Here is a 22,273-nt window from a genome sequence, read left to right as displayed (position 1 = left end):
TTTTGTCTTTCAGATGCGGGATGCAGCGCCGAAGGCCTCCGGAGCGTGCGAAGAGTTGGTAAGCTTTTGTCTTTCAGATGCTGGAATGCAGTGCGAAGACCTCCGGAGCGCACGAAGAGTAGGTAAGCCTTTGTCTTTCAGATGCCGGAATGCAGCGCGAGGCGTTGGTGACAGCCGATGGACCAGGTAAGTGAAGTGCTGTCACTGAAGACCGTAATGCTAACCTGTTCTTACTTGTCTTTATAGGTGTTGCTGAAGACTGGATTCAGGATGGTAAGCCTTTTTCCTTAGGCCCAGGATCAGATGCAGAAGACACGATGAGCGTTCTGCTGCAGAGGATGCAGAATAATGCAAAGCAAGATTCATCCATCGGGTGTGGTTTAAATAGCCTCCTGTAGTGCTTAGGTGTCTCCTTCCACAGCCACGCCTAGGTAAGAAAAGAGTTCCTGCTTTCCAGAAGAGTTCCAGTGTTCTGAACCTAGGGAGTGGCTCCTGCCCCACCCAACAGGAAAAGTAGTTCCAAACAGAAGAGGATCAGAGGCTCAACTGGCAGGCAAGTAAGCAGCATGGTCTGCTGCAGGTAAGTCCACCCAAGCATTATGAGCCCGGCGCGTCCAGCGCTGGGACTGGGCATATTTATGAGCCTGGTGCCACTGGCGCCAGGACTGGGTCCAAAAGGTCCCAATTGGGACTGGTTGGCACTCGGAACCTGGGTTATGGATCTGCTTCCAAGGGAGTTGGGAAAACCCTGACCTTTTGGAAGCAGAGATCATGACAGTACCCCCCCCTCAAGGCCCCTCCCAAACCGGGCTTCTCCGGGGGTTTTGGCTTGTCAGGAAATGTTCGGTGAAATCTTTTGATTAGGCGAGGAGCGTGGACATATTCAGCAGGTTCCCAGGATCTCTCTTGGGGGCCGTAGCCTTTCCAGTCAATTAGGTAAAATAGTTTAGATTTGGAGATCTTGGAGTCCAGAATGCTTTTGACTTCAAACTCGAGTTCTCCATCAACTAGGATGGGTTTTGGAGATTTAGTTAGTCGGGTTTGAGGTTGCACGGGTTTTAATAGAGAGACGTGGAAGACCGGATGTATCTTCATGTGCGGGGGCAAGTCCAACTTGACCGCTACTGGGTTTACTATGGTAGTGATGGAATAGGGACCAAGGTATCTTGGGTTGAATGTGCGTGGCCCTTTTAGAGGTAGATATTTGGTGGATAACCAGACTTGATCCCCTACTTGATATTGAGGGGCTTCCTTCCGATGTTGATCTGCTCCTTTCTTGTATTGTTCTTTAGCCCTTTGAAGGTGAGAAACAGCTTCCTTAAAGGCTTGGGTGATTGTAGAATTCAGGTAGTCTACTGCTGGTGTTTCAAGATCTTGGAGGGGATCCAACTCCGAGGTTCGAGGGTGACTGCCGTATAAAAGAAAAAACGGGGTTTTCACAGTTCCCGAATGGACAGAGTTATTGTAGGCATATTCGGCTATCCAAAGGATGTCTTTCCAAGTTTTTTCAGTTTGTTGCAGCATGCAGCGTAAATACTGTTCCAGAGTTTGATTGGTCCTCTCGGTTTGTCCGTCGGTCTGAGGGTGGTGACTGGTCGATAGTCTCACATCAATTTGAGCCGACCGACAGCAACTTCGCCAAAAATGAGAAATAAATTGATTACCTCGATCCGAAATTAGAACCGAAGGAAAACCGTGCAGTCGGACGATGTTTTCGAGAAATTCTCGGGCCAGAGTTGCTGCTGTTGGCAAGCCTTTGAGCGGAATGAAATGCGCCATCTTGGAGAATAAGTCCACGATTACTAGAATCGTATTGTATCCGGAGCATGGAGGTAGATCGGTGATGAAGTCCATAGAAAGCGTATGCCAAGGGCGAGGTGGGATGTCAATAGGGCGTAAGAGGCCTGCTGGTCTTTCCTTTTGACTCTTGTTTTGGGCACATACTTCACAGGACATTATAAAGTCTCTGATATCTTTTTTCCAAGATGGCCACCAGAAGTAGCGCTTGATCTTTTCTGAGGTCTTGGCCATACCGGGATGTCCTTCCATTAAAGAATCGTGATAACAAGAGATTACTTTTTTCTGTAAATCTGTGCTGGGCAGGTATAATCGTTCTTGGAAATACAATAAGTTGTCCTTTACTGCAAAGTCCTTTGCCTGCAGATGCCAATTCTGTATGTCTGCTGGAGTTACAAGTTGCCTGGCTTTATCCTTAACTTCCTCTATGGATTGTGTGGCGATTACACCCAGAATTCTTTGTTCGGGAATGATTGGTACAGGTTTAGGGTTGATCAAGTGTTCTTCCACTCCCATCCGAGAAAGGGCATCAGCTTTACCGTTTTTTGTACCAGGTCGATAGGTAATTATGAAGTCAAACTCGGCAAAGAATAATGCCCAACGGAGTTGTCTAGAGGATTGGGCTTTTGCGGTTTTCAAATATTGCAGGTTTCGGTGATCCGTAATCACAGTAACGGTGTGTCGGGCCCCCAGCAGATAATGCCGCCAAGCCTTAAAGGCAGACTTGATAGCCAGAAGTTCCTTGTCAGTAATCGTGTAATTGATTTCAGGAGGCGAGAATTTGCGGGACCAAAATGCCACGGGATGCAACTGATTGGTTACCGGGTCCTTTTGTGATAGAACTGCCCCCATGGCAAGGCTTGAAGCGTCAGTTTCCACGATGTAGGGGAGTTCGGGGCGAGGGTGTTTTAAGATTGGTGCAGAGATAAATTTAGTCTTCAAATCCTGGAAAGTTTGTTCCGCCTCGGTAGACCATTCAAAACGTTTGTTTTTCTTTAACAAGGCAGTGATGGGCTGGACTATTTGAGAAAATTCGGGGATAAACCTGCGGTAAAAGTTAGCGAAGCCTAACATGCTTTGCACACCTTTTACGGAGGATGGTAATGGCCATTTGAGAACTGCATCGACCTTCTTTGAATCCATACACACTCCGCTAGGTGATATGAAGCCCAAGAATTCAACTTCAGTCACGTTGAAAACACATTTTTCCAACTTAGCGAAAAGTTTGTGTTGACGCAATCTTTCGAGGACCATTTTCACGTGTTTCCGATGTTCAGATTCCGATGAAGAATAAACGAGGATGTCGTCAATGTAAACAACAACACACACATCTATGAGCTCTCTGAGGACATCGTTCATAAAATATTGAAAGGCGGCCGGGGCATTGCAAAGTCCGAAGGGCATGACCTGATATTCAAATAGCCCATATTTGGTGCGGAAGGCCGTCTTCCATTCATCGCCCTCTTTTACTCGTACCAAGTGGTAGGCTCCTCTAAGATCCAGCTTTGTATATATGCATGCTTTTCTGACTTGGTCCAGGAGTTCAGGGATCAAAGGTAACGGATATCTATTCTTGACGGTGATCTGGTTCAGGGAGCGATAATCTATACAAGTTCTAAGGTCTCCTTCCTTTTTTGGAACGAAGAACAAAGCTGAAGAAGCAGGGGACTTGGAAGGACGAATAAACCCATTTGCCAGGTATTGATCCAGGTATTGTCGAAGGTGAAGGTTCTCAGGCTCGGTGAGGGCATAAATTCTACTACAAGGAGGAGTAGATCCAGGTATCAGGTCTATCTGGCAGTCATAAGACCTATGAGGAGGTAGAGAGTTAGCCTGATCCTTCCGGAAAACATCTTGGTATTCTAGGTATTCGGGAGGTAACTGGGGAGTCTCTGAAGAAATTGTTGCCAGTGCAACACCAGGTGGAGGGTGACAAGTAGAGACACATTCTGGAAACTGGACCGTTCTTGCTCGCCAATCGATCAGAGGATTGTGTTTCTCTAACCAAGGTATTCCTAGAATAATCTGAAACTGAGGAGCCTTGATCACATTGAACACGATCTTCTCATGGTGTCCATCTTGACTTACTAGCGTCACTTCTTGAGTGGTATGCGTTACTGGTCCGGAGGCTATCTCCGTTCCATCCACCGTAGTAATGACGTCCTTTACAGCCTTGGGACAAAGAGTTAGATTCATCCTCAAAACCATTTCATGATCCACATAATTGCCGATGGCACCGCTGTCGACGTAAGCTTCAATTGCATGTAATCGATCCGGATTATCAGGGCTAATGAGGACCATAGGTATCACGAAATGCGAGGTCACGGAACTGGTTTTCACGCTCGGCAAGAGGACCTCTATTCTTGTTGGGCGAGGTCGTTTCCCTGCTCAGAGTTTGTAACTTTGGTAACTGCAGCTCCTACTGCCTTCTTGGCAGGATTCACCGGACAGTCTCGAAGAAAGTGCCCTGAGTTTCCGCAATAGAGGCATAATTGCAACTGTTTTCTCCTTTCCCGCTCCTTTTGTGTTAGAGGACCTTTCAGGCCCCCTATTTGCATGGGTTCCCCGGAGTCTACTCCTTTGGAAGGAGTTGGCGGTTTGGAAAATACTCGAGCATCAAACTTGGAACGATCGGCCTTCCTGTTCTGCAGTCTGTGATCTATTTGAACGACTAAGTCTATATAGTCCGAACAATCTTGTGGGGGATTCACTACTTGGGCTAACACATCTTTGAGCTCTCCACGTAGACCTCTATAAAACAGCGTAATCCTTTTGTCCTCAGGCCATTGAGTTTCCACTATCAGTCTGTTGAAAGACGCAATATAAGCCAAAAGGTCTTGATTACCTTGTCGCAACGAAAGAAGCTCATTGTCCAAGGCCTGCCCCTGTGAATGTCGTGCGAACAGTTTTTCCATACTGAGCTGAAAAGCTTGAAAATCATGGAGGACCGGATCATCTTGATTTACTAGAGGGATCGACCAGTCTGCCGCATTGCCACTAAGGTACGAAAGCACGAAAGCTACTTTAGCTTGATCAGTTGGAAAGGCTGCTGGCCGGCATAAGAAATGCAACCGGCACTGATTGATAAATACTGCAAACCTCTTTGGGTCACCAGAAAATCGTTCGGGCGGAGCTAGAGGTACATTCCCAGGTAGGTTGATCTGCACTGGATTCATAGAGGATGTAGAAGGAAGATTTCCCCCAGATGCGGGTAACAGGGTCTGTCCGGCTTGTGACTGTAGCAATTGTCTAGCGAGATCATCTGTTCGCTCCTTGGAAATAATCAGTTCCCTTCTTAGAGCGTTCGTTTCCTGACGGGCTGCATGCACTTCTGCCCTTAGTTCCCCAAGTAACTGGGCTAGCTGGTCGGTATCCGAGGTTTCCATAGCGCCTGGACGGGAGTTTTGCGGTAGGCTTTGCGTTCTGTAACGCTCACCTGATTCCCGTAGAGGCGCCGGTCTTGACTGGGCGTATACCGTATCTTCAAAGGTGATGTGTAACACACGGCTGGCTCTTTGGGCTGGACCTCTGTGCACTGTATGTCTGACTCGAAGGGTAAGATGTCTGCAGATAGAAAATATGGGATTAATGAACTGGGTTATTGAATGTCTCTCTCTTCTTCCCTTTCTCTTCTCCTGTAGAACCCCAAAGGTTAACGCTCTCACCTTAGGTAAGTGAACGCCGTGCTCTCCATCTGCCTCGGGGCAGGGTGCTGTAACCAGTTTCTTCACTGGATAAGGGGAGCAGGCCTCTTGACTTCAGAGGACTGCTGTCCGTCGTTTACTGCACGAACGGTAAGTTTCGAGTAATTCTAATGTCTTTAAAAGTCTTCAGTAATGATGTCTCTTGTTTTGCAGGGTTCCGGCGATGGCGGATGACGGGCTGAAGTGAGTTGAAGATGGAGCCCGTGTGATGAATAGAAGCGCCTGGAAGCACGTAAGTAAGCGCTTGTTGCCTGCTTCACGATGCGCTCTAACTGTCTTTTTATTTTGCAGGTACAAGTTCGGAGCGGCTGCAGGGTGCCGGAATACCCACTGGGTTAGATGTGGAAAGGAGTAATGGCACGTGAGTATTAAAGTTCCCCAATGTCTTTAAACGCACCTTGTTTTGTCTTTCAGATGCGGGATGCAGCGCCGAAGGCCTCCGGAGCGTGCGAAGAGTTGGTAAGCTTTTGTCTTTCAGATGCCGGAATGCAGTGCGAAGACCTCCGGAGCGCACGAAGAGTAGGTAAGCCTTTGTCTTTCAGATGCCGGAATGCAGCGCGAGGCGTTGGTGACAGCCGATGGACCAGGTAAGTGAAGTGCTGTCACTGAAGACCGTAATGCTAACCTGTTCTTTCTTGTCTTTATAGGTGTTGCTGAAGACTGGATTCAGGATGGTAAGCCTTTTTCCTTAGGCCCAGGATCAGATGCAGAAGACACGATGAGCGTTCTGCTGCAGAGGATGCAGAATAACGCAAAGCAAGATTCATCCATCGGGTGTGGTTTAAATAGCCTCCTGTAGTGCTTAGGTGTCTCCTTCCACAGCCACGCCTAGGTAAGAAAAGAGTTCCTGCTTTCCAGAAGAGTTCCAGTGTTCTGAACCTAGGGAGTGGCTCCTGCCCCACCCAACAGGAAAAGTAGTTCCAAACAGAAGAGGATCAGAGGCTCAACTGGCAGGCAAGTAAGCAGCATGGTCTGCTGCAGGTAAGTCCACCCAAGCATTATGAGCCCGGCGCTTCCAGTGCTGGGACTGGGCATATTTATGAGCCTGGTGCCACTGGCGCCAGGACTGGGTCCAAAAGGTCCCAATTGGGACTGGTTGGCACTCGGAACCTGGGTTATGGATCTGCTTCCAAGGGAGTTGGGAAAACCCTGACCTTTTGGAAGCAGAGATCATGACACCCCCTCTCTTTAAGGAGCTGGAAGATGACCTGAAGCGTTGGAAATCCCAGGAAATCTCACTAATGGGCCGCATCACCGCCTGCAAAATGAATCTTCTCCCCAGTTTTTTGTATGCCTGCTCATCACTTCCAGTGCTTATTCCACCGCCGGCCCTTCGGGACCTCCTGGGGAACATGTTACGATTTATTTGGAGGGGGAAAAAACCCAGGATCCCCCAAAAGAACAATGCTAGGCAATGCAAGACTAGGCGGTCTGGGGGTACCCGACTTACAAGGATACCAGATGGCAGCACAATTAGCAAACACTCAAGCATAGCAGATGTCCTCAGGTCGCCCAAGATGGGTGGAGCTTGAACAATAACGCCTATCCCTCCCCCTACCCCTACTCTTTCTTCCGCACATTCCAACCCCAACATGGCAGACAGGAAGACTATTGCTAGCTACCAGGCACACTATAGACATTTGGGACAGAGCCCTAAAGAAAAACGGGATTCCCAGAGGGCCGAACCCCTCGTCACTGGTATTCCATAACCCAACCTTCTGCCTGGTATGAAACCCCAGAACTTTAAGAACTGGATCTCAGGGGGCCTGGAGTCTCTGGGACAACTGTTTGTGGCGGGGGGAACCTCGCACCTTCATCCAATGCAAGGAAGCCTTCCACCTCAAGAGAAAGACAGGTTCTCCTACATCCAGCTTTGCCATTGGTGCTCACACCCGCAAACTCGTCACGCAGCAACTCACCCCCCACGGCTTTGGAACTAACCCTGATGGATCTTCTGGCCCGAGGTAAGATCTCTGCTCTATACAAACACTTTCAGGGAGATTTCCTCACCTCCAAAACTTGCTGCATGGCACAATGGGAGGCAGACCTAGGACACCCCATAGAGGATCAGACTTGGGTGGACATATGGACTTGGGCCCACTCATCATCAGCCTGCGTCACCAACAGGGAACGTGCCTACAAAATACTTCTGCGCTGGTACTACCCCGCCTGAGGCTCCACCACATGAACCAAACTCTTGACCCGGCATGTTGGAGACAATGAGGACACCCGGGGTCCTTCCTTCACATGTGGTGGACATGCCCAAAAGCCCAACAATTTTGGATGCAATATTTAGATATCATTGAAGGAATCACTCAAACGGTGCTTCCACTGGAGCCTGAACCTATCCTGCTAGGTGCTCCGGTCCCTGGAATTTACTGAAGGTCGGGAGCCAAAGCCAAGCTGTTGTCCCAATGCCTTCTAGCAAGAAGAAAACTATTGCCCGTTCATGGAAATCTAAGGAAGGCCCCTTTGGTGGGTCAAACTATGGGATATTCTTATCGCGGAGAAGGTAACGGCGGCTAAGGCAGGGCTTCTACGCCGTTTCCAGAACATTTGGAGCCCATTTCGTGACTATGACCTAAAATTTCCGGCCCTCACGTACAAATCCCAACAGGCCAGGAGGATTCTATACAGCGGGGATACACCGAATGAGGGGGACGAGGGATAAAAAGGAGGTGGGAAAAACCCCAACTCCTGGGACTCTTAGCCGGGCCGGCATTCACAGCGGGGGATAGAAGGAGGGAAGAACTTGGCTGAAATGTTGAATTAATGTATAACTATATTTGTTTTCCTGCCTTGGTTTAAAATAAACATATTAAAAAATAATAATAATTGAGAGCAATACTGTGCCAAGAGCCTTAGGTACATCTCTTTGACGATAAGGTGGATGTGCTTTTACCTCTCTCATTTAGACTGAAAGTGGTGCATACATTTCACAAACTCCAAGAGATCATTCTCACAATGTTGCCAGGAAAACCGCCCTTAGGGACTCCAGTGCTTGGGCTGTCCCCATATACCATAACCGCACTCGGTTATTTTGACAGGTGGATTCCCCGTTTGTTACATTTGGAACTTCTGAGCAGAGACCTACAGCTTTCCTGCCAACTCTTTACAAGTTGATCAGACAGGCTATGTCCACTTCCTATGAAAGCCTTTGCTGAACCTAATCTAGGACAGGTAAACTTGGCAAGTGAAAGCTTCCAGGGCTAAAAATTGGAGGGCTTTCATTCAAGAAATATGCCAAGCAGCATGTGCTGTATCCAACATGTTTACCCGGTACTATCATTTTCTTGTCATAGACACATTACCAGCAGCTTTTGGTTTGGCAGTTTTTGGCTTTCTGAATAAATCACTGGTTTAGCAGGGGTTTCATTATCTTTGCAATGTTTATTCATATAAGGAATTTACTTGGTACAATCTCACATGTGTCAGGACTGTGATGAGAGAGTAATAGTCCTAATTACTTACAAGTCATTTTCATTACACCAAGTTCTACGCTGCCACATCACATTCCTATTTTCCCTCCTCCCTGCTCTGTCTTGAGCCAGATTGGTACTACTAGACCCTACTTGAAAGTATGAGACAGGTGATTTGATAAACACTGTCTTGGAATGCGGGCCCCATATTTGTAAGGACTCTCACAAGGAAGACCAGGGCATGGCATACTGAAAATTACTGGTAAGTAATTGGGCCTTTACCTGTAACTTGCAAAATCTAAGAATGTTGAAAGTGTCACTGTCTTTAGATAAGGATAACCTAGATACAGTATACCATACAGGCATGTATTTAAACAGCTAAAATATTAAGAGAACGGAATCTAACATTTATTTCACATGTTCTTTTCACACGTAATAATGGAACAAAGCTCTTCATTGTGAAATTTGAAAGAAGACACTCACCAACAGATCAAAAACTGCTAGCATTATTAACATCTCCTTTCATGTACAAGTAGTTTATCTTTCAACTTTCAAGTCTTCCACTTTTAAAAAACAAATACAGACACTTTACTGGTCAAGGTAATATAATGCAAACTACTAAAAGTTTATTTGGTCAAGGGCATGTGTTTTCTGCAAACATAAGGAAGTGAGCATATATACAAACTGTATAATTTTCATGTGAGGACCTTTAGCTGCACTCTTATCAATGGCATTGCCAAAGAAATCCTGATTTTTCTGAACTCCGAAACAGGTGAGGAGTCTTATTCTTCTATTCGTGATACTTCCAATTTAGGAAATGCCATATGTTCTTAGGATGCCCATGTAGAGTAAAAAGTCTTGCAAACAAGTGGGCAGTGGCAACTGGCGGATGTATTGGTCGGCTCGCAGATGTTCACTTTTTAAAAGGGTCCTTATTTTAAGACGACAATGGTGGGACAGAGATGGTATTGTTCCTGCATAAACAAAAACAAAAACTGTTAAACATGTACTTCAGGTGATCCTACTAGCATACACAACCTCAGGAGCCAGTCCTTGACCCATTTACATGTATGTAAACATTTTTGTCATTAAGTTGGCTAGTCTTTCTCAAGTTTATACAACTGTTTCGTTAGTGTCCGTTTTCCACCTCAGTTAATTGACCTTTCTCTATCAAGAGGTAGAAGTTGAAGTCTTTGTCATAGATAGCAGTTGCACGGCTCACAGTCTCATTTTCCAATTATAATTGTGGTGGGTTGGACAAAAACAGATATCAATCCTTCTACCAAGTCCATAAAATGGTGGTGTACCAGCCTAAGCAACAAAAGAAGATGGATCCATACTATTACTTAATTGCTACTTAAATGTTGTGTTCTTTCAAATAAGTATACACTGCTGCCAAAAACTATTGCAAAAACGTCTGTGAGGAAGTTTCAGGAAGTCCTAATGATGTAATTTTCCATAAGGCACATCAAAGATTTCTGGGCTAAAAAATGCAGATTTGTAGGACAAGTTACAAAGAAAGGAAGAAAGGACTATAGGGTGGTCAGAGACAGCCATGATTAGTCAAGGACACTTGGCACATGGCATTTCTATAGTTTATGGTCACTGCATTGCACAGGCAGGGTACCAGCCAGCTGGGGAAAAGGGCATTGACTAGCTAGGTCATGCACACCTTTAGGAGCTTTTTGGAGATTGAGGTGGATGGCCCTTGAACTTCTGCTTGAAGTTAGCATCTCCCCGACACAGAGCAGAAGGTGACATATTGGTCTTCAAAAGGTTGCATAGGTTCTGACCTTGTTGCCATACGCACAACTGGAATGACAGGGATTGCTATGTTGTACATGTATAGACGTCCACTGTCTTGTTCATAGATTGACAGATTATGATTTTAAATAATTAAAGTGTATGGTAAAATGTCGCTGAGTAGAGAAATATAATCTAGCAATCTGCTTTCAATAATCACCAATATTTCATCAATGGCCTGGCTGAATTCAGAACCATAGGCCTTGTTCAAACTGAGCAGAATGGCTTTGTGAACCTCCCCAGGCTCCAGATCCTCACCACCACAATCCTCCCGAGTGAACATGCAAATGACAAACTAGGTATTCCATTAACAGTGCCTGAATGAAGTCACAAAGGCCCAAAGAAATAATACAAATTTCTCACTCAGTATCAGTTATGCTTCGTCATTAGATCTACTGTGTTTGGCACCATCCAAGCCCGTACTGCTTTTTAACATCCTATCTTTCAGTGGATGCTGCAGCAATGGTAACACCATTGATCCAGCAGGATGAACCGATTCAGAATAACGATGAAATTTAATAAAGAATTTAGAAGGGTTTTTCACATGTGAACCACTCTCTTGGCAGTCGATCTACAATAATTAACTGAACAAAAAGTGAGTAAAAATCCAATAACTTGTGTAACCCATTTTAATCACTTTTTTATTAATGCGAGTGGCTCATGGAGATGAGAATGCCTCCATTCGACCAGGGGATATAGGATGTCCTGAACAACCTCATAGCACAGGAGGCCCTCTCAGCCCAATACATCTAAGGTCATGATCACTCGTGCAAGGTAATTAAATCACAGACAGCGATAACACATTAAACGCAGAGAAGGAACTCTAGACCACTGATAAAGCTCAAAGAAAATGAACCATTGCAGGTAGTGGGAGTTAGAGAACCTTTACTGGGAAGACAAGGAAACAGAAGCTATATCTCTACTGTTGAAAGGTTTGTCAATATGGATGTGACTGCAATAATAAGTCCAAAGCAATTCTGCTGCGAAACAAGGTAGCACCATAGGAGGGGCTGACTCCTCTGCCAAATGTAATTGCAGAAGCTCAGCATCACATAGTAAAAATGTTTCAGACTGTAGCCCCACAATCGACATTGCCCAGTAAATTACAGTCCTCAGCCAGAGTAGTGCATGTGAGCATCATGGTTGAGTCAGGAGACACAGGAAATGTCACTGACATAGAATATGCATCCATTTGAAGACTCAGGCAAGTCTATTGTATCTGGGGTATTTTTTGTTTTTTTTTAATTCTTTTTTTTGGGGGGTTCGCCCTCCTCTTAAGGTTTTTTTGGGGGATTCTGTGTTCTTAAAACTGCTTCATAGATTAAAAAAACAATGTTATTCCATGTCTCTATCCACAGGGTCTAAAAAAATATATATAGTTCTTTTGTATTTCTGTCCAACAAAAAGTCCCTTTGAAGTTTGCTTCTTTGGGGTAAAATATACTATTGCAGTCCTCTGCATACTAAGAGATCTACCTATTGAATCAAAGACAATTACTTGATACTTTGGACATCGAGTCGCTATATACAAAGATCCTGCAGATGGCGACCCTACAAGTCATAGAAAAGGTCCTTAGAGACTCAGTCCCTCCCATTGAAACACTGATTCATCTAATCATGCAACTTGCAGAGATTGCGCTAACAAAGAACTATTTCATGTACGAAACCATGTTTTTGAACAAATATCAGGCACAGCGATGGGCGCAACCTTCCCGCCAAGCCTGGCAAATTTGTATGTGGCTGAGGAGAAAACTATCATATCAACAACCCTTGGGCGGCACACATAAAGCTCTGGACAAGATACATCGATGATATCCTCATGATTTTCCAAGGGAATGAACAAAAACTTAAATCCTTCATGCTTTGGCTCAACGAACAAAATTCTTTTCTCACCTTTTCCAAAAATCATAGCCAAACATCCATTCACTTCCTAGATCAAATAATCAAGTATCTACCATGGTATACAACAAGACAACGGATAGAAATTCCCTTCTTACCTATACAAGCTATCATCTATCAAGCTTGAGGAATAATCTACTGGTTGGACAATTTTTGAGGTATCAGAGAAACTGTTCATCCCTTTGGGATCATGAAAAACAATCAGGACAACTTGCCTGCAAACTCTGGAACCGTTGTTACCCTAAACGTACTATCAAGCAGGCAAGAAAGAGAGCAACAAATATTCCCAGAGACACCACCTTGGAACAGCACACTAAACAAAAAGAACAAGAAAAAATCACTGCGATATTTAGCTTTTCGCCTCTAACAAACAAGATGAAGAAGGAAGTGTTGAAACTCTGGCCTCTCCTCAATGTAGGTGAATCAAGCCTAGAAAAACCAAGATTTGCGATCAAAAGAGGGAAGAACCTACGAGACTCCTTAGTCCATACCTACAAGAAACCAAGAAATCCTAGTAGTAATACCTTGTGGAACCAGACAAAACCCACAGGGCATGCACCATGTGGGTCATGCAGTGCATGCATGGGAACAACCAGAACTACATCAATAGACATCGGATGGCATTACCCATGGCTCCAGCAGAGTTTCACAAACTGTAGCAGCAAGAATGTTGTATATCTAATCACCTGCCCTTGCGGAATGCGATATGTGGGTATGACCACTCAACCCATAAAAACTAGATTGTCGGAAGATCGGTTGTGCATTCGCACCAAGAAACTGACTGCACCAATGGTAACCCATTTTATAGAAAACCAACATGGCGCAAATGACTTTAAATGGACAATAATTATTTATTTTTTTTACTCGTCTTTTAAACAATTAAAAGGTTTTTTGCAAGTTGTCTTGTGGTCTTTGTGAGTTCTGTTTTCTGGCAATCACCTCACCACTTAGGCGAAGAAGAGTCGCGGCGTGGAGTGTGATTTGGGCGGTTATGACTTATGTTTGGTCTGGTACTGCTGCAGGGGTGCTGATTTTCTTTAAAGCTGCATCCAGGAATTTGGCAGATGCCATTGTCCATCTTGAGGAGTCTCCGGATATTAACCGAGTCCAAACCATTGCTTCGTCTGTCGCCAAAGGATAGGGAATAAGTGGTGAGATGTAAGCTTCTCTCTCCTTGGTCAATTCTGGGCAGGTCGTGAGGAGATGACTTATTGTTTATGGTTGCTCTTTGGTTATCGCAAAGACGGCAGAGACTAGATGTTGCCAGTCGTCTGATGGTTAGAACTTCCCTGGTGTGCAATAGGTTTAGTCGAGCTCTCATAAAGAGCTTTCGTAACGTTTTATTTGGAAATTTTTCACAGTACTTTAGTGGTTTTCTTAGCTTATTGTATACTGGCGGCAAGTGCGATAGTAGCTTGTTTTCGAGAACTTTGTCGTTTGTGGTGATCCAGTCTTGGAGTTCAATCTTGGTTGACACTCTTGCCGGATTGCAGATGAGCTGTCCTTCTGTACAGGCAAGTTCTTCGAGTTTTCCTTGAAGAGTTTTTACCCAGTTGTTCAGTGGTTTACAGGTCCCGTTTTTGATTTCTGCCGCGATGACTTGGTACACTGGGATAGAGTCGGTTTGTAGAGTCTTCCTGTACAGTTGCATAGTGCTCTTGTCCACTACTGCCGCTAGGGAGAGGAGGCCCAGTTTGCGCCGGATTGCAGCCATGGAGGTTGATTTCGGAAGGCCAAGGACCGATTTCCACAAGTAGCCACAACCAGACTGATGCAGGCATGGTTCAGGAGGCATTCATTGCGTATGTCATGGTCGGGATGACATTTGACTTGTAGAATTGTATGGCTGGAGATAATGAAAATGTGCCAAATGTTTTGTCTACTTCTCTTGTCTGGGCTGCAAGGTTTCTTATTTTGTCCCATAGACATTTTTGCATTGTGGTTTCTTTCGACGAGTCGTCGATCCAGATGCCAAGGTACTTGTACTCTTTGACCACTTCGATCTTGACATTATCCAGGTACCAGGTGTGGCCTTCCCTGTTTTTTCCTTCTTCGTTATTTGCAGATTTGGAGAGGAGGACCACCTTGGTTTTGGATTGGTTTATTTCGAGGTTGTTTTCTTTCATGTATTCTGCTAAGCAAGTTAATTGGCGTTGAAGTCCGATTTTGGTCTGGTCCAATAGGATCAGGTCGTCAGCATACCATAGTCTGGACACGCAGGTCTGGCCTATTTTTGGTGGAAAGGATCGGATGTTATTTTCTGAGTTTTGAAAGTCTCCAAGAAACGCGAAGAACAAGGCTGGGGCAAGCGTGCATCCTTGTTTGACCCCTCTCTCCGAGTGGATACTGACCGAGAGCAGGCCTTTGTGGTTGAGGCGAACACGGAGTGATGTTTTGTGTGTTATGCCATAATCGGGTCCAGTATTGCCAGAGGGCATTTAGTTTGGACCACAGTTTACTGCGATCGACCTTGTCAAAGGCCTGCGAGAGTTCCACTAATTAATGAGAGAAGGTCCGGTTTTTTAGTGGGAGAGTCCTTTTGAGTGGACGATGGAATTTCGCTCAATCGACTGGTTTTTGCTGGCGTTTGTGCAGAGGCTGGCCCCCCGTGTTGAGGATATCTGTCTGGTAATGTTTTTTCCGGTAAGTGGACTGCCTCTCCATGGCGAACTGTGGGCGTCTCGCCTGTCTTTGGGGCCTGGGAATCGTCGGGTGTTCTCGATAGGTGTCCATTGTCTCTACCCAGTAAGTGTGGGATTGTCCATGCCAGGCGTCCATTTGTTTGGGCATAATCTTTGGGGACTGTGATTTGTGATGGTGATGGAACGGTGTTGTCTGGCGAGAGAATTTCACCCGGGCTTAAGCGTGGCTGTGGTCTTTCTTTCGCCATTATCGGGTTGCCAGTCACTACAGCCTTTACGAGTGCAGGCTTCGTTGCTAATGTCCCAGGTGATGTAGCAAGTTTATCTCCCATGGTCTCCGTTTCCGGTGCCTTTGATGGAACTTGAGTTTTCGTAGGTGAAGTAAGTTGGTGTTGATGGCATGGGTTCCAGTTTGATCTGTTTTACGAGATTTGAATGTGGGCAGGGTCTCCTGAATCGCCTCTAGGATCTCCGTGTCCGATAGTTCTGGGTCGCAGTCGAGTTTCCTTTTGTGCTGCTTGATGAAGTATTCTTTTAAGGAAGATGAGATCAGTGGTGTGGAGATGCTTCTAGACCCTCCCAAAGGTTTGATGCGGGTCTTACATTGTTTTTCGTTTGGGGTCTGTTTGTTGTTGACTTTGATACCTTCAGCGATTTCGGACTTCCTTTGGTATTTGCTGAACTTGGCCTTGGGTTTGTCTCGCCTTTGATGGTGTTTGTGTTTGTTTTCATTGATTTCCTTGTCAGCGGGTTAGAATTTATTTTCAGAGTCGGGGAGGCGGTTGTTGCAGGAGGCGTCGTAGTTGCCTTGTCACTGTCCCCGCTGGCTGTGGTGGAAGGATGATTACTCTGGTTTTCAGAGTCTTTGCAGAGTGCTGCTTCAGCAGCGGTCAGTGAGTCCTGGAGTGCACGTTCTTCTTTCTGGTCTGAGTCCGATGAGTCTGACGAGCTGATCCTTATTAATGGATGTGGGGTGGTTTTTGGTATTAGGAAGCTGGCCTTTAGTAGTGTGGAACCAGCTCTTGCTTGTGGGTTATTATGAACTTGTGCTGTTGTCAGGAGCCCAGTCATGAAGCTGGTGCTTTGTGATGGCCTGGCCTGATTGGGTGGATCCATGTTGAGAGTTGAGGGAGGCGTTTCATTGACGCTGGCAGTTGTGGGTGCACCCATGGCCTTGAGTGCTTTGGGGGGTCCCGGTCCGACAGGCTCCAGCCGAGTCTGTCCTTCGACAGGCTCAGGCGGGGCGCCACTCGCCAGTGCGGTAGGTGGGCCGGGTGCCCCGATTTAAGGTGATTCGAACTGGATCGGCTGTGTTCTTTCTGAGGTTCTCTCCTCTCCCTCCACGGGAGTCCGTAGGGTGTTAAGACTCAGGGTTTGAGGAGAAGCTGGTAGATGCCGTGGTGGGGACTCAGAGGCTGTTTGGGAATGGTCCAATAATTGGGCTGGGCCTGGAGGTGTTTTACCCCTTTCAGTCCCAGCTTCGGTCACGGATTTGTTGCTCCTCAAGCAGCGTGGGCCCAGCTATGCTCTTGCAGCTGTCAGCTGTTCGTTGCACGGTGAGAGGGGGGGCATCTTTTTGAATTTTTGCCTGCAAGGAGTTTGTTGAGAGTTTTGCGTGATGGTGCTTCGGGTGAGCAGAATGAGCAGGAATAGGAGCGGGGATAAGGGGGATGCTGGAGAGGGAGTTGCCCAGGAGGGGCAGTGGGGAAAGGGGGATTGCAAGGTTCTTACTTGAAGTTTAGAAGGTCGATCCTGACGACGGATGGGTAGATGCAGAGATATAGCAGCAGGCCTCTGGACTTCCGGCCTCCGGACACTGGACACCTGACACACTGCTCGCACACCGCGCAGTGCTCCGCACATGGGCGGTGTAGATGAAGGATGAACGGCGAGATCAATGTGATAGAAAGCGGACTGTGGCAAGTCTGTAGCGAGTCTAGAGGCTGGATTTAGGCAGAGTTCAACGAGGGAAGAGCAATTCAGGAACAGTCTGTCCTCTCAGAGTCTCACCTGACACACTGCTCGGACACCGCACCACAATCATTGAGAAAATTAATATTCCAAAAGGAAATATACACAATTTGCTCTTCAGAGAAGAGAACAACTTTGGAAATTCCACCTAAAAACAGATACTATGGGCCTGAATGAACCAACAAGCTGGCAGACTTTGGCAACTCTGTAAATTTAGATTCCATGAATGTCCTTGATTGCACATGTACATTCTTGTTTCCACATTATCTGACATTTTTGTTTACATGTTTGTTTACATTGATATATTGTGATGTCATCCATTTTGAGACGCATTGTGTAACTATACGTGTATGTGTTCATCATACTTCCCTGTGTACACTACTGTCTATAGAATGCTTGCATAGACATGATTTGCCCTGGGTGTTACACATTCGGGAATTTCACTCTGAACACAGGGCGCCTGAATGAATATACATAATGACAAAACCAATGGCTAGCCAGGGCAACCCCCGAGACACTTTATGGATTGGAGCTCTCTGTCTGTTTTTACCTGTATGCTTATGCATTTACAAAGTGATGAATGCACTTGTCTGTACACTTTGGTAACCTTATACTCAATATCTTTCTGTAATATTTTTCTGTAAAGTTATTACACTTCACCGTGATTATCAGATGAAGTCAATCACACCGCCAGCCCTGGTTTTGAATACCATCCTAGGACACATCAATTGCACTTTTGCATACCCCGCCACTCAGATAACATGAGGGCTATTTCATCTGGTTAGGGGGTAGGCCTACGCCTCTTTTTATGTCTCTTTGACCTTTCTACCAACACCTAAGGGTGCCATTCAAAATACTTTTTCACCTCAAATATGGCACCGAACTACATTACACTCAGTAGTCCGTTTTCTGTGTCTACTCCAATGGTGGACCATAATGCTTGATCATTCCGGCAACATGCACACATGGCAGTAACTGGTATACGTTTTCACTTCGGATCTTGAAAAGTTACGGCTCCGGGGGACTTTTGGATTTGAACGCGAGGTAGGCTGCTTTTTCTGTTCATCCTCGTTTGTTTTGAAGTTTCACATGATCTCAGACCCACGCCAGATGACACTGAATCTGACCGTGATTCAAAACGCGGTCCAGGTTCAGCGTGCTCTATCTATACGCAGCCTAGTCTCAGAGTAGTAATCCCTGCCACTTTGATCTTCGAACTTAGAACCTGTATTAAATAGCCCTTAATAACCTGATGTTTTGTGTCTATGCTCCGGAGTCTCTTGCGTTAAAATACGCCACAGGCCAATTCTGTTTGGAATTGACCTATTCATGTTAGCACTCTCTATTCACAAATGTAAAAAATTGCTTAGACATGTGTTACCCTCCAAAAGTGAGACGCTAATCATATACTTCTCACTTTAGGTTCCCGGCATACCAATAGCCCAATGCCATCTTAGGAAGTGATGTGCACATGCTTCCTCACCACTCTGATTGACACCAATGGGGATCTTCACTACTGGGTAAGACATCACCATAGGAGACTGTGGGGCAATGCCCTCTTGGTTTTCCTGAATTTGTAGATCAAACTTGCAATACTTGCAACTCTGTATATGTCTTTTGCCCCTTCCCCTCATCCCACTCTCTCCATCTGCAGGTGGGATCTCCTGTCTCAATCCAAACTAAATCAGTAAATCATGAAAAAGACACATCATATAATGAGTGTTTGTTTAGCCCTGATGAAAGTGGTTGCAATTTGGTAACACCACTGAAACCGGTAGGCTTTTTTCCAAACGTACCAGATGAGTGACTTTCTGGAAACTCAGTGGAAGTTTGGATTATGATCCTCTTGAAGAAAACAACACAAGGACACTCCACTCTGAACTAAGTCCCCTAAAGGAAAATAGGAAGAATGGTTCATAGTATACAGGAGAGCTGAATAAAATACTATGGCTTTATCCAACACTGCGTTCTGAGACACATAAACACAGGACACAGATTTACCCCAAAGAAGCGAAACTTCAAAGGGACTTTTTGTTGGACAGAAATACAAAAGACCTATATATATTTTTTGAAATCCTGTGGATAGAGAAATGGAATAAAATTGTTTTTTTTTATCTATGAAGCAGTTCTAACACAAAACCCCCCAAAAAAACCTTAAGCGCAGGCGAACCCCCCAAAAAAGAATTTAAAAAACCCAGAAAATACCCCAGATACAATAGACTTGCCTGAGCCTTCAAATGTGTGAACATAATTGACAAGGTTATGCTCAGGCGTGAGACCCCTTTTTCGGTCCCTTTTAGTGCAAAGTATAGAATATGCTTCCCCATCGTAGACAATGCAGAGACATAAACAGTGGGATTCGTGAAGGGTGCAGCATGTGTTGTCAAGTGGGGATGGGAAACCCTCTCAGCCTGGAATGGGAGGCGTACCAGGGAGGAATCCAGAGCCAGTCTTACTGCAGAGGGGGACAGTGACAGTTGGGAGGGCCGCAATTCCTGCTTTCTCTTCCCCATGTGCCAGCTTGCTTATGTGCAGCACCAAATTGCATACTTTACCCCATGCCTATGATTCCAGATACTGGCTGAGTGATTTATTTTCATTTCAGAGAAAACACACATTTGGAAGGACAACACCCACTATGCAGAGAACCAGCACGTCCCATGCGGAAAACTCCTGAACACGCCGGCAGAGAAAGAAAGCCAACGGAGAGAGAGCGAGACAGAGAACCGGTTTCCCCATCAGAACTGGTAAATGAGCGGTATATACAAATGGTGCCGTGGGAGGTGAAGCAGCAGAGAAAGGAGTCAGAGCTCCTAGATGGCAGTCACTGAAGCAATGCACTGCACGCTAACCTCAGAATTCCAGAGGAGGATGGTAGGGTGGTCCCACTAGACAATGAAGGGCTTCAAACACAGTGGCAGATGCTTTAACATACTGTGCTTGCCTTAAGGAGAAGTGTATCATGGTCCCTAAAACGAACACAAACACTTTGCAGCTCACCATTATTGCAGCACAACAGCCCCAGGTGGAGAAAAGGGTCTGGGTTGAACCCCCATTTTGAAACATACTATAACTCTGATCCCGGCCAGCTTGACCAGGGTCAGAGAACAAATCAATGTATAGGCATGGGGTTACGAGGGGCACCAAGAAACACTAAAGTGTGGGTTGTTTGGATGGTGAAAGTGGTAGACCAAGAGACCGAAAGGAGGAAGGATGGTGGAGCAGATTGTCCAGCAACGAGGCATTTGTTAGTGAGTGCAAGTGGTACTGTGCTGTGAGTGTGCTTGAAATAGAGGGAAGTGTGTTTAAGAGAGGGCGTGTAGGGAGTGAATGTGAAGCGATTGTGTGAAAGGAGGGTGTTTCAGTAGAAGGTGTAGTGGTGTAAAAGTAGTGTGGAGGAGGAAGTAGTAGTACCATGGAGGAGAGAGTAGTTTTGTGGAGGAGGGATAAGTAGTTGTGTGAAGAGTGAGTCGTAAAGTGAAGGTGGGAGTATCATAGTGTGAAGGAGGGATGAAGGAGTCATAGTATGGAGAAGGATGTTGTAGTGTGGAAGATGAAGGAGTAGTATTGGGGGAGGGTGCAGAAGTGTCATGCACAGAGAATAGTACGGCGAGACTTAGAGAGAGTGAGAGACAAGAGGCGGGTTGAGTCTAAAGCAGGAGAGTAGTAAGAGGAGAACACCAAGAAGTGAGAGGGAAAAGAGTATGTGGGGATAATAGTAAGGAGACTGAATCGATCATTGTCTCTAAAAGGCACAATCCTAATAACTCTTTTAGATCGCTAACAACTGGACAGTGTAGAGGCAGTCAAGGGAGTCCCTGGGGAGGTAAGACATATAAGGCGTTTTGACGTTAGGTCTTCACCGCTAGTACAAATAAGAACATATGGTAAACCCTGTGGTATATACTAACCTGGGGTGTAGGGATACCTGGGTTAGGGAAGAGTTATGCTTTTTATATGAGAGAGAGAGAGCCTGAAAAACCAAATAAAGACCCTTCAACCGTCTCTGCTACTCTCAGTATTTGTGAAGCCATCTGTGACAGTGTCTAGACTTAATCCCCCAGAAGACATGACATTTGATGCCAATGTGCAAATCCCTCGATTTGCCCTTAAGTTGAATGTGAACTTAGAACAGTAGCCATCAAATCCCAAGGATCACAGTTTGGAAGAAGATGCCTTAAATCCACCCGGCTACCCTGGCCGACTATCTAGTCGAGTTTGGCATTCAGTGGGATTCAAGAGCATTATGAACGAGGTCAAAGCTCTGTATAAAAGCCTGCCAGAGTGCACGGAAATCACATAGAGGCTGTTTCACTACCTGATTGACATGAAGAACAATGCAGTGCTGCCTTAGAGGCAGATTTATCCATTAACAGAGGCTGAAAACAAACACCTGAAAACATCTATCAGCAAAACCTAGCCAATTGGTTCAGACATCACTCCATATTGGGTTTCCTCCTCTTTTTTGTTATGAAAAAATCCAACAAACTACATACATACATAGATCAACAAGTGATCAATAACATAGCCATCAAGAAAAGGCTCGCCATGCCACTTATATCGTGACTACCAGATCTGGTGTGCATGATATACACAAAGCTATAACTGCGTGGTGGGTATCATGGGGTACTACCTTGAAGGGCAATGAGTAGAAGATGGTGTTCCAAACCCTTTTTGGGTTGTTTGGGTATTAGGCCATGCCCTGTAGCCCTGTCATTGCCCCACCACCTTCCAGTATTTGTCTGATGAAGTTCCACAGGGGAACCTTGGCTGTGTATGCCATAGAGTATACTGATGATATATTGATCTACCGTGGGGCTAATGTAGAACACATGTTGCAAGGGGAATTGGTCATTCAACATTTGCAGAAACATCAATTGTATGCAAAGTTGAAAAAATGCATACGTCATGTTACCACTTTAGACATAATTGGATACATATTAAGTCCAGAGGGTGTCCATGTAGCTCCAAAAGAGGGTTAAGGCGTTCTGCTCTGTTGTTGTTGCTGGGTGTTTGGTTTGACTCCTCTTAATAGATAT

The 22,273-nt window shown here is 45.5% G+C and overlaps 1 protein-coding gene across 2 annotated transcripts in view; it reads right to left on the bottom strand.

Moving 5' to 3' along the window:
- Positions 1 to 9,515: 9,515 nt before the first annotated feature.
- Positions 9,516 to 22,273, bottom strand: part of ASB3 (ankyrin repeat and SOCS box containing 3) — a 1,206,585-nt gene continuing 1,193,827 nt past the window's right edge. For both annotated transcript variants that reach the window (XM_069608363.1, XM_069608362.1), the window contains exon 11: positions 9,516 to 9,894. In XM_069608363.1, coding sequence (XP_069464464.1) covers positions 9,731 to 9,894 — 164 coding nt within the window. In that variant the 3' untranslated portion in view covers positions 9,516 to 9,730. The remainder of the gene's footprint in view (positions 9,895 to 22,273) is intronic.

This window comes from Ambystoma mexicanum, chromosome 4q (assembly GCF_040938575.1).
Source record: "Ambystoma mexicanum isolate Mex_15411 chromosome 4q, UKY_AmexF1_1, whole genome shotgun sequence".
Taxonomy (NCBI): domain Eukaryota; kingdom Metazoa; phylum Chordata; class Amphibia; order Caudata; family Ambystomatidae; genus Ambystoma; species Ambystoma mexicanum.
This window is presented reverse-complemented; position numbering and strand designations above follow the sequence as displayed.